The sequence below is a fragment of the Lingula anatina genome, chromosome 10 (genome assembly GCF_051362555.1).
Source record: "Lingula anatina isolate TDL-2025a chromosome 10, LinAna3.0, whole genome shotgun sequence".
NCBI classification, from domain to species: domain Eukaryota; kingdom Metazoa; phylum Brachiopoda; class Lingulata; order Lingulida; family Lingulidae; genus Lingula; species Lingula anatina.
The window spans coordinates 12,995,465-13,008,656 of NC_141776.1; the positions used below are offsets into that span (position 1 = coordinate 12,995,465).

The window sequence follows — 13,192 nt, forward strand, 5'->3', positions numbered from 1 at the left end:
TCGCTGTCACAGCAAGGGCGGATCAGAGACCAGTTGAAGTTCGGGAGTGGATTTACAAGGGGCCCCTTGGAAGGAGGTTGATCGCTTCAGCACTGTGAAAAAAAAACATTTAGAGAGTAGCCAGCCTTGGTGTCTGGGTATATTTTGGCAGGGGGAAGATTAAGCGTCATACAGAAAAAAGCCCAAGTGCTATAGTTGGACGGTGGAAGACCGTTCACTCGAAGAGCACATCAATATGGAATTCCCAGGACTTGCAAATAACAGTGCAGACAGAGAAAACCTGGACCGGTACAACAACCCTTTGTACACCAAACACATAGACATAATTGGTTTCATTTGTGCTTTCCTTGGTGGAGTTGCGAACATGCTTTCTCTTTGTATTTTGTGCGCTTCTTCCATTAAAAAGAAAAGGTTCGAGCGACTTCTGATAAACCTTGCCTTTGCAAACGTCGTTTTTTGTTTGATTCTGATGCTGTATGCTGGTTTAGACATTGCAAGGCTGACCGCCAAAACTAGTCTTGATAGTAAGAGTAACTATGCAGTTTTCCAATTTAGTGGTTCGAGTGGATATCTGATCAATGCATCGGACCTGAACGTAACTACTCTGTTGTTTGTAAAAGCCGACACGAATGAGTCTGGCGTCACATTGGAACCCGACGCCACGACTGGATATGACGTCACAATTTGGCACGACAACGGTCCACTTTCATGCCTGTACTTCTTTTCCGTGTCTTTGGAATGGGTGCGTGAACTTTTCCCGTTCTTGGCGACAACGTGGCTTGTTGTGGACCAGTTTATAGGTGTGGCCTTCTCGTTACGTCACGGCCAGATCCTCTCACCTAAAGTGGTCGTATTGTTGATAATGTCCACGTACGCCATACCCCTGGTCTATCTGATCGTCTCAACGCTGACTGGTGCTACAGACTGGACCAAAATGGACTGCGATGTGCATTTCTTTAACAGATATAGCCATATGAAATACATGGATCCCCATTTTGTTGCCAGTGGCGTTTTTGTAGCATCGGTTTTTCTCATTAACCTGATCTTGTATCTCCTCTTAATGATATTGTTAAGAAGGCAAAGGAGACAACTGAATATTTCGCTAAGCCACCAGTCGAAAATCCGTCAGAAGAAAGACAGTAACGTTTATAACGTTGTCGGCATGCTGTTTTGTACCTTGTTTGTCTTCTGGTCACCAATGGTGGTTCTGTATTTTTTGACAATTTTTGACAACGGGGACATCGAACCATGGGTTACTGACACCGTGGCTTGCATTACTGTGCTCAATCCGTTATCGGACGCCGTGGTGTACGGTATACGCCTGGAACACGTACGGAAGGCGTACTGTTCCTTCTTTAAGAGAACTAAACGGTGTTGCTCGGACAACAGTTAATTTTTGGAGAACATCCACGTTTCAAATTTTGTTTTCATTATATTACGTTTGAGAAGCAGGCTAGAGACAGTAATAGCTTAGTGTTTTTATATATATTTGCAAAATTATCATAATTATATTGTGAATGCACAGTTTGTAAAGATCGAGAAATTTAAATGTATATTTATACTTAAATACAGGTAAAAATGAAACGTTGACAAGTAGAATTTATCTACAGGATCCAATATATAAATAAATTTGTATAAGTGTACTAACGTATTTTCCATAAGTGTTTATAATTTCATTCTCTCTGCTTATTCATGTTGTACTGCACTCATGTCTGGATTAAAACATCGCATTAGCTGTTTGTAATAAATATCTTCTAAACCGCCAATCCAGCGTAATAGTTCTCCCTCTTATCAACTTTGGCAAGCACACATTGGTCAGGGAAATAAAAAATCCATATACATATTAATTGATTAAGTGCACCAAGCAATACGTACAATTGTCATCACAAGGTATCAAACGGTTCAGTTTTTCCTCCATAATTTGTTTAACCTGGTAGGCTTTATTCTCATAATGCCAAAGTATTATTGAACGCAACTTCTAAGTTTCACTTCTATGAAGAAACGTAGGCGGACCGTACATGTAACGTTGAAGTACAACCGAGATAACGATAGTACTAATAGATTTTGTAAGATGCCAAACTCTCCATGTTCGTTTATACCTGTTTAATGTAAGCAGCAGATAGATTATCTGAGCAGGTCACCCTTACCTACCAATGGATACCATGTACATAAACCCGTTTCTAGTACCAAGGTTTTAGTTTTTGGGTCATTGTCACGAGCAGATAGAGACTGTTTAATGTACCCCAGCAAATAGTGAGACACTCATAACTAAAAATAATAAGAAAAAATTTAAGATCGTAAATTTCTCAGCGATATTAAAAGGGACGTTCCTCGATAAAAACGCTGGAAATTCATTTTATTTGTATAAAAAAGTTTATTGTGTGTTGTATACCTTTGAGAATTTGACCACACCCACTCATTGCTCAACATTCCCACTCCATATATTGCGGAAAGGTGAATCATCCTTCCTATATCTAATATGATAGGATGTACCAAGACATTCAAATTGATTGATGACAATGAAACCTGAGTGCGGCGCGGTTAGGCCTACTGAAGAAATTAAAATTTCACATTACCGAGGTACAACAAGGCACAATAAATGCTCTTAGTATGATAAAACCAATATCAAATAATACCTAATTTCTGAACGTGTTTTCAGCATGCAGGTGCGGAAAGTGATATTGCCAATGCAACCGTTGGGATGGTAAGGTAAAATGACAGCAATTCGGAGTGCAATAGGACTTAAGCACTGGCATTGACACAGCAACGGCGTAGTTTAACTTTGGAAGCTGATTTAAGGGATCGAGCTGCCACAGTACATTCATGAGCGCTTTGGTAAACATTTGGTAGCCAGCCGAGTGATTATCCTGAGTATATTTGTAAAAGACTCGACATAACCCAAAAAGGATATACATATATATGGTATATTTGGATAGTATTGGTTTTACTGATTTCGGTAGTTTATAGAAATGGAATACACTGGACTCTCAAATAGCAGTGGAAGAGGTGGAAATTTGGAGCGCTACAACAGTTATCTATTCACCAGAAATATAGACATAATTGCTTTCCTTTGTGCTTCCCTTGGTGGCATAGCGAACATGATATCTTTTTGCATCCTGCGCACCTCTTCAATTATCATCAAAAGATTCGGACGACTCTTGATTAACCTTGCCTTCGCAAACATTGTTTTTTGTATAATTCCCATGCTATCCTCTGGCTTAGATGCTGCGAGATTGACCGACGAAATACGCGCTGGAGTAAACTTCACAGTTTTTCAGTTTGGTGTTACAAATGAAAATGACGTCACGTCGGTCCATGACGTGACAACTACTTTTGTTGGAAATACCGTTACGAACGGGCATGACGTCACATTGCTACCTGACGACACGACGGGAAATGATGTCACAATTTGGTACGACAGTGGACCGCTCTCATGCCTGTACCACATTTCCGTGTCTTTGGAATGGATCTATGAGTTTTTCCCGTTCTTGGCTACAACCTGGCTTGTTGTGGATCAGTTTATGGGCGTGGCCTTCCCGCTACGTCATGGCTTGATTTTTACACCTAAAGTGGTTGTATTGCTGATAGTCTCCACTTACGTTATACCACTGGTCTATTTGACCGTCTCGACGTTGACCGATGCCACAAATCAGACCAGATTAGACTGTACAGTGATTTTCTTTAACAGACATAGGCATATGAAATACCTGGACCCTCACTTCGTCGCGAATGGCATCATGGCGTCTCTATTTCTAATTAACTTACTTTTATATCTCCTCCTTATGATAATGTTAAGACGACAGAGAGTGCGACACGATATTTCCCAAAAACCAAAAGAAGGATGGCAGTAACGTTTACATTATTGTCAGCATGTTGTTTTGTACCTTGTTTGTCTTCTGGTCACCAATGGTGGTTCTGTATTTCTTGACAATATTTGATCATGGGGTCATTGGCCAATGGGTAACGGACACCGTGGGGTTGATAACTTTGCTCAATCCGTTATCGGACGCCGTGGTGTACGGTGTACGACTGAAGCAAGTACGCAATGCGTACAGTTCCTTCTTCGAGCGAATCAAACTTTGGCCTTCGAACAAACCTTAAATTTTTGTTGAACATTTATGGTAAACGTATCATAATTTTTTTTCATATAATCAACCTTATTGTGGACGCAATGCATTGGCATAGAGACTTGTTTCCAGAATGCTCTGAAACTCAGTTTTGCAAAGAAGGCATAGATGCACCAGTGTGTGGTGGTTGACCGTTGGAAAAGTTTCTGGTTTGAGCAAGCGTCTCCTAGCTCCAATGAACTTTGGTTGGCAGTACATTAATTTAAACTGTTATATGATTTGACCCTTATCACCCCATATTTATAGCGTTATGTTGCAGCGAGGAATAATTGTGAAAAGAAATTATCGTGCGGTTGATATTTTGGATGCATCAAATAGGCGTCCATTAAAGCCATACTGCATATTTTTAGGTAATTCAGACAACCAAAGAAGTGTGTTTGCTATGTACATCGTGTTACGTTAGCCTATTATTCGTGTGCCATACTGTAAACCGTAAAAGTAAAAGATGCTTAACAGAAAAAATAAACAGCAGTTAATCTGACCAAGTGTAAGTGTAGGGAGTTTTTTATGCTTGGAGCCTTTGGCCGGCGATATTAGTTTCCTTCACAGACTGAAAAGTATCTACCAGTATCATCTTGAAAGGTTAATGAGAAAAAATAAAAGAAATCTCTTCAAAGATCTAGGCGTGACATTTCTCATTCCTTTCCATATTGCAGTATATTATATTACCATGAGGAAATTTATTGCCGCTGGGGCGTATTTAATTGGCATTCACACAATTGGCATGCACGTAATAGGACTGACATACGTGTCATTTTCTGAGATAATTTCCAGCTGGCTTTAACTGTGAAAAAATGCGGTGAGCATCAATCTAATGATTTGGGTGAGGATTCATTTTTAGCTGCAGGAGAAATAATTTTTCTGTTATCTGTGCTACAGTATATCTTTATGCAGAAATGTTGCGGGCTGTGTGGATATAAAAGGTCACATTATGACGCAGAAATTAAGTCATTGGATAAATAGATAAATAAATAAATAAATAAATAAACATTGATTTACAGTGAGGGTTGTTTCGCTCGTGTCAGTGAAAAAGGGGGAAATAATATACGTTCAGTTTGACTACCAGAAACCCGTGGAGATCACAGAAATAGTTTACATCCAGTTCACTTCACTTAATAAGTCTTGGATCCGCCTCATTCATGTATAGCGTTTATATCAAAGTTTCGTTTCAGTGTGGAAAAAATTCCCATAACCTTGCGCGTAAGACGTTAAAGCTCTGGAAATTTCAGCAATTTTCCTGCATCTGCCCTTTGTAAGCCACTTTTTCTGATTATAATAATCCCCTTCCATTTACGAATTTGATTGCAGAAAATTATCTCCGGATAAAAATATCCATCATTTACTTTACACAAGGTACCCATGTAATTTGTTTTGCGGATCACAATTCCAGAATAAGCACATTCACGACAAGTTGATCCGCGGACTAAATAATATGACCGGCCCACCTTAAGAGCATTGTCGCTAATTCCCTGATGGTCTCCCTGCCTCCACACTCGCCGTCGATGCAGGGGCCTAGCAATCAAACTTTGGGGCTGGGATTGAATCCGTTTAATATAAATGAACTATCCTATTTTATCACATCTTTAAAAGGTTTGCTAGCTCTTCATGTACTTATTTACTTACACCAAAAGTTCGAGTCAACCATCAATGGGCCATCGAATCACTTTATTTCCGAGTGATTATCCACTCCAAATAAAATAATTACGAGATGACGCCTTTGTTTTTCAGTATGTCATCTAAAATATTGGCTATGGTACATGTATGTGATTTAATTGAGTCCCACTGGAAAGTCCCCACAGCTTTTAGAGATGAAAGTAGATTGGAAATGGCAATGGGGCGGATATAGAATTCATCGGCAACCCTGACTTTCAGAGTCTACCGGCTACTTTACAAACATGTTGTAAGTTACCGGGAGCGCTGTGAGATGGCGGGTGTTTTAGAGATTTATGAGTTACCTGTATATATTTGATTATTTTTCTGAACTATGCTCACGTACAAAATAAATAAATAAATAAATAAATAAATAAATAAATAAATAAATAAAACAAAATAATAATGATAAATGAATGATTCTTTGTGACCAAACAACTTTTTATGTGTATACTGCGAGGGGTACTTTTATTAAAGAGAAACCTCGATATTTTTTTCCATGGAAACAATTATTATAAATTGTTATTATTATTATTTTAAATGAAGCTTCACTGCTTTTAATGTCGGTTCTCAGCTTTTATCGGTAAGACTTTTTTTAATTGTCTCTAAAAATATTACTTAAACGATATTAATAATGACTCTTCTACATCCCCGAAGTAGATGTGCCATCAATTATAAACCATCAATATAATTACTAAGATATGTCCCAACGGTAAGGAAATAACCATTAAAACGACCCCTCAAAGGATTTTCACTTCCTGACATGGCGTCTGTTAGACGCCTACGTGTATGTCCAGATTGAGAGTCGGTCTCTCGAGGATTTAATAAACGGCAGGCGATCCGTCCAATTTTCAATGCTCATTCTTCATAACGACAACAGACAACTTCATTGAAATTAAAACATGAAATTTAAGTAAAACTCTTGCAACACACTGCCGTGATGAAGCTAATTAATATTTATTTTCCACATATTTATATGATTATCATACACATCTTCCCTAAAAGTGTATTTGATTAAATATCGCTTAACACTTTTATATATAATGTAAACATAGAGTAGTACTGTCTCTAATATAACTATCACTGGTAAATATAGAAACACATTTCAATGACTATATTACTCTGGTAATAAAAAGAATCATGTACTCTTCAAAACTCAGTAGATGAGATTTAATGACAATGCCATAAATATTAAACACAGAAAAGAATATTAACATTTGTAAAATTGTAAATTCAACAAGCACTTTATAGCCTGCTTATCACTGACAAGTTACTAATAAAATAATGAAATAATAATAATAATTCATGTAAATCAATAGATTTTCAGCAGATACATATTTAATAAAAAGGGAGGAAATAAACATTTGTAAAAAAGAATAAAAGAAAATGTACATTTCAAGTTACCTGCCCAAAAGTAAATAAATGAATAAATAAACAGTGCACACACTGACTCAATAATCTTGTTTTAAATTTGCAATATATGTTGTACTATCACAGTTGCAAAGTCCAGAATATCACTGGTTGGGATCTTGGTGATCTGACTCAAATGATCAATGACCTGACAAAGAACAAGAAAAAATATTAAAAACAATTGAAACGTGATGAGCTGAGCTATCCATTATTAATGCCTTTCTGAAAAGTCAATCAATATTTAAAGCATCCAACCAAACAAGCCACTGATCAATCGATATTTCTTCACATTAAATAACATTTGAATATTGACAGCAAATGAACCAAACCCATTTCAAGTTTACGGTGTGCAAATTTAATCACTTTCAGTTTGTATTAAATGATAATCATATTAAAAAAAGAAACTACTGTTATTTTTAATACATATTTATGAAGTTGGGCGTAATTTTTGACTAATAGAAACAATGTGTCCAGAAAGCATTTCTACATATATGACAGATTTAAATGTGACAAAAACCTACAGAGATTATACCATTGGACATTGAAGTTGATAAATATGCACCTGTGGAAATTTGTTAAGTGACTATCAAAAATTGATAAATATGCACCTATCACATCATAGAAACTTATGTGCAATTTGCCACATTTTACTTTTGACTAATAGATGTGTTAACTTTTCACAAAAATAAAACTAATAACAAAACAAAAATAAAATGATATACCTGGTACAATGAATAATAATAATAATAATAGTCACCTTGTCTGTATTGGTCTGATCCACAACATAGGAAGCAGCTGATATCACAGATGATGAGAGCAGAAACATGTCATACTCTAATGAAATACACTTGTTCCTACAATACAAGGTATAACAAAGCTACACTGAGTCTAGATTTAAATTCAGTCATAATTTTTCACTTGATTTTTTAAAATGTTAATCAAAAATTTTGTCAAAATTACTATGCAGTAAATTCTTATAAGTATTATTTAACATATAATAATAATTGTAACTGATTAAACAAGTTTTGTTAAAACACAGGTAATTTATTTTGAACCTGTATCAAAAACATCTATATATTTAAGCGATAGACTGGCATATTTTCATGCACCTGTCAGTTTCTGAAATGGTGTCTTGTTCCAGAGCAGTCAGGAAGAGGAGATCATATATCTCTCTCCTCTGGATGTAAACCAGGTCCATCACTTTCAGGCTGACTCCGTGGTAAACCTTCACACTCAGGTCTGGCTCTGTGTGCCCTGCCAATCAAATATCAATGAAAATCAATTGATAATAAATGAAGTGATTCACTGAAACAAGCAATAAAGCGCTTTCTTTATAGGTCTTGAACATATTCAATTATCACTTCAAGCTCAGTTGGTTTTTTTTTTTACAATAAATTAAGCTTCTTTTCCTCCATCTACTGTATAATATCAATTACTGGTGTATTAACAAAAATGTTCAACCAAAATGGTAGTACATTCTTAATAATATCATGTAGAAAATGTACAAGAGATTGACAAAAATACCAATAAACAAATAAATAAATAAATAAATAAATAAATAAATAAATAAATAAATGTATTGGCTATTTTTATATATACAGACCTAATACTTCCAGCAATGTCTCCACATACAAAAGCGGAGAACTGATCATCACTTTGTACTCAAGCGCCTTCAAAATCCTAAGTTCTGACTGCATAATGCTATCTGCGCTGTACCGTTGGTTTACAAATTCTTGGAGGAACTTTTTAACTCGCCGGGGGCTTATGATCTGAAAATGTATGAATTGCAAGTAAATTATCAACATAATAATTGAACTTTGAGTTCATTAAAGTATTCTTCTTTACTCAAAAAATTAAAACAGAAATATACTTTTACAATTTGTATAAAACAAAATGGAGCAGGATGTTTGATGTTCTATCGCCTAATACTAAAATGAGCAAAAAAAAAAAAAAATTGTGCAACAAGTGCAACTGGAAGAATATAAGAATATGGCATTTCTCGGCAAGAGTTTGTTACAAACATTTTTTTGACTGTTGCAAATATATTGTATTTTTTCTTTGTCTACACTGGACTTCACAGAGTTTGAAATTTCATCAAAGTTTTTAATTATTTTTATGAGAATATTTTCAATTTCATAATTTTCAGCATATGAATAAATTCATATGTAAAAATGGAATACTACTACTACTACTACTAATAATAATAATAATAGTAATTGGGATGAAATATAATTTGATAAAGAAACAAAATATAATATTAAAAATTAAATATTAAAAATTAAAAAACAAAAATATATCAATAATAACAATAATCTCAACACAAAGAGCTCACCTTGTAGTGAGAGGTCAGCTTGCTGGCCAGTTGACAACAGCTGACCACCCTTAATACCATCTGTCTCTCCACCCCAACCCTGATCTCCTTCCACCTTTTCTTCTTCTCTTCTTTACTGATCTTCATCTCTTTGACCTCACACCACAGGTCTGTAATGTGTCTGACCATAAAACTATGGCAGAACAATTTTATATTTTAAGTTAATGGATTGAGGGAGAGTTTAGATAAACCAATCATACTAGCTGGATCGATCCAACTCTGTGGGGGTTCTCGCTTTAGTGCAGTTAATGTAATCTAAACTAGCAAGGGGGTATAATTAACTATTATGGGCTCTTAGCTCTTTCTCTCAAGGAAACATGCCAGACAATTAAGCTGATAACATATACACTTCAGCAACAATATCCCACAGAGTTGATTAGATCCAGTTAGCATGATGGGTTTATCTGAATGCGGTCAAAGTTTGGACTTCAAGTTGATCACAAAAACTAAATCAGAAAAATGCATTATGGCTTGTTTGAAATATGTTATATATGTTTTGTTTTTTATAAATCTTTAAATATACCTACAACATACTAGAGTTTACTTCAGGAAGTTACAGAGATGTTACAATAATCCCACGGAAGCATTCATGGGCAGAAGATGTTTTCTCTATTTTTTTTCAGATCAAAATATTTTGCACAGTGATTAATAATCATTAAATAACTTGAATGTGACATGTACACCAGTAATTGTAAACATAATCTGAAAGTCATCTCATTACAAAGAAAAAATGCATAAAAATTCAAGTTAATTATATAAGCACAGTTAAAATCATCAATGATACTCAGCATAGTATTTTTTTTTCCTACATGTACCTGTCAAATAGCTCCACTGCAATATATTTTGCCTCATCTACCAACTTGAAATGATCACAAGTTAAAAACACAAACTGAACAGCATCTCCACTCTTAAAATATCCCTGAAATGTAAAGAATTCATTCAATATTCACAGCACTTGAGTGATTATTATCTAGTACATGGACTTGTCTGTACCAAAGAGGTGAAATTACTTACTAGCATTTATGTGTTATTTTTTCAAATTACAGCTACTAGTACATATAGTAAATTCTAATGGTAGTGATATTCAATTAAATGCTTGCGTTTTATATCTGTATGTATATAAAAGTAAAAAAATCTTTTATCACCAACTGCAGATATGCCAAATCCAAATCTGTGGAGAAAATTACAATCTTTAAAATCTTTTTTTTTTTGAGGAAATTTAACTTTTTTTTTTGTGACAAGTGATGAAAATTTGAAACTGAATTCAAAAATTAACTTCTAAATTGTAATTCTGTGAACGTCCTAGTTATGGTACATACTGTACATGTTCAATGTACCAGTATAATTATACATAAAATACTTTGGGGAAAAGTATATACAGAAAATTGCTAAAATTTCCAGAAAAATGAATTTTTGTATTTTGATAACAAAGTCTAAAATGCATCAGATGCCTTTAAAATATCTGAGCGGGTTAAAGCTTTCTGAGTAAACCCATACTGTATCAAAAGGACAGTGCAATATAATCCTCTGAGTGTACTTAGTTGAAGAGTTCATAGCTTTTAGCCTTGGCTGCCTAATTATCAGATGTTGTTCTCAATAAATAAATGATAAGGTTGCAATTTCATGATGAGAGGTGCGGGCTTTTAACACTTGCTGTACATAACTTTGTACTGCAGTAATCACTCTGGATCTTGATTTAATGGAGTTTCACTCTCAATTTCCGAAGTGGTACATGTAGTGCTGGGCCTTTCTAATTGATGATAATTAAGGGTACAATTTAGGTGCTGATGGTAAAATTGGAAAAACAACAGGTCACACATCCTATGGAGCAAAAGGCTTTACTGCATCAACTTTCACCGACTCAAAATTCCATCGACTTTTTTTCACCAATTAAGCTACCTACGTAACTGAAACCAATTTTTATTTTTATTTTTATACACACAGCAGGAACAAAAATATGCTCATGATCTAATTCTACTGAAGTCTGCAACACTGCATATATTCAAGGCTTTACTACAAAGATTATTATTATTATCATCATTATTATTACTTTTTATTATTATTTACTTTCATTTGAAAAAAAAAAAAGAAAAAAGAATTATTAGAATAAAACTTTATTGGCACAAAATATATAACAAAGTGAAAAATAAAACTTTAAAGCTCCTCAATTTTTATACATACCCAAATACACTAGTACCCCGGTACTTCAACAAATATTGTTTTTAAAGAAATTTGGTTGAAACTGTTAATTGTAGCTGTAATTGATACACAATGCTAAAGTGATAAATTTCTGCACAAATATATATAGTGTACCAGAACAATTAAACTTAGGACCTCTGAAATTTAATATCCCACACGAGCTGAAATACACTCATATCCAACATACATGAGCCACATTAGCTTTCAACATTCTCTGCTCATTCTGGCTCACAAGGATTTGTAGCCAGTCGTCTAACATCTCAGGGGTCATAGCTGAGGGAGAAACATTGAAGACAGGCTCAGGAGGTGTTCCAAATATTCCATCATGTTTTCTTTTCGTGGTGTTTTTTGCATTTTTGCTTGTCATGCTGAAAAGAATAAATGCATTTTGTTTTTCAAACAATAATCTGACTGCACTGGTAAGTATAAAAAAAACTAATCATTTAATTTTAATTAAAATTTACTAAACCATTGACCTACCAATATAGACTCATTCTGTTTAATTTTTAATCAATTAAATTAAATTGCTTATTGGTCTATTCAATTGCTTTTTTATTTGTTTATTTATTTATTTTTCAAAGTTTTCTTTATACTAATTTGCGTTCAGTTTCTTCTTGAACATTTATAAGCATAAACCATGCTGGTCAAATTGAAGAAAAATAAATTAAAGCCGAGTTGACTGAAAAAGCGAAAGATCAATAACTTTTCTTGTAGCTATTTAGTAATTTAAAGCTTCACTTCGAGCTTTTCAAGTTCTTTGCTTCAGCTAGCAGACGACACTCAGATTAAAAAGGAAATGATGCTGAAAAAACATAGAATATCTGAATTTCACCCGTGTCATTACCTGGAAAGTATCATTTGTTGTTATATCATTCTGTCACTTAATAAATGCCATCTAGTTATTAAGGATAGAAAAATAAATTAAATTAAAAATAAGGCAGAAACCGAATTTCCAAACAAAAATCAGCTGTTCACCTTGACCTAATTCGATATACGCATGCGTAGTCAGGAACACTTCCTGTTTTGGTTTGAAAGGGGTAAATTTGAATTTCGAAGGTATTGTACGTTTTGTATATCACCTACATGTCGTTCTTTTATTGTTTCAAAGGTCAGGTACTAAAATACTTTTTTAATATCATGGATTTTTTGTCTTACTTAGTTTTGATGTCTGTAAAACCCCGTTACTTTTGCAATTAAGCAAAGAGCTAGTATCATTTTTCTAAACAACTTACTAGTACTAATATATTTATTACAGTACTACTGCTAGGATGTTTGAATCGAAGGAAGTTTGTCGACAAATACGCTCAGTAACGGTGTATCTAGTACATTTCATGCTACATATTCGTTTCATTTAGCCAGTTCACATTTTAGAAATGCCGAAGGACTATTATTGCAACACTGCATTTTGTATTTTTCCTATCTTCAAGGAGGGGGA

General features: G+C 34.5%; 2 protein-coding genes across 4 annotated transcripts in view; one reads left to right on the forward strand and one right to left on the reverse strand.

Annotated features, from left to right (window-relative positions):
- The window catches only part of LOC106178420 (basic immunoglobulin-like variable motif-containing protein), a 38,713-nt gene that overhangs the window by 21,232 nt on the left and 4,289 nt on the right, over nucleotides 1-13,192 (forward strand). The window contains exon 1 of one of the 3 annotated variants that reach the window (XM_013561572.3): nucleotides 12,757-12,813. The exons of 1 other annotated variant lie outside the window; for it this stretch is intronic. The gene's annotated coding sequence lies outside the window, so the exon portion shown is untranslated. Of the gene's footprint in view, nucleotides 1-12,756; nucleotides 12,814-12,841; nucleotides 12,866-13,192 lie in introns of those variants that run through there. One more of the 3 variants, XM_086997369.1, reaches the window with a different exon arrangement.
- LOC106178954 (cyclin N-terminal domain-containing protein 1-like) lies at nucleotides 6,719-12,739 on the reverse strand. Its single transcript, XM_086997372.1, has 8 exons — nucleotides 12,602-12,739; nucleotides 11,945-12,125; nucleotides 10,374-10,477; nucleotides 9,520-9,691; nucleotides 8,791-8,956; nucleotides 8,297-8,441; nucleotides 7,945-8,041; nucleotides 6,719-7,335 (listed from the first exon to the last, which is right to left on the reverse strand). Exons 1-8 carry the CDS (start codon nucleotides 12,613-12,615, stop codon nucleotides 7,243-7,245), a joined length of 972 nt encoding a protein of 323 aa, XP_086853498.1. The 5' UTR covers nucleotides 12,616-12,739; the 3' UTR covers nucleotides 6,719-7,242.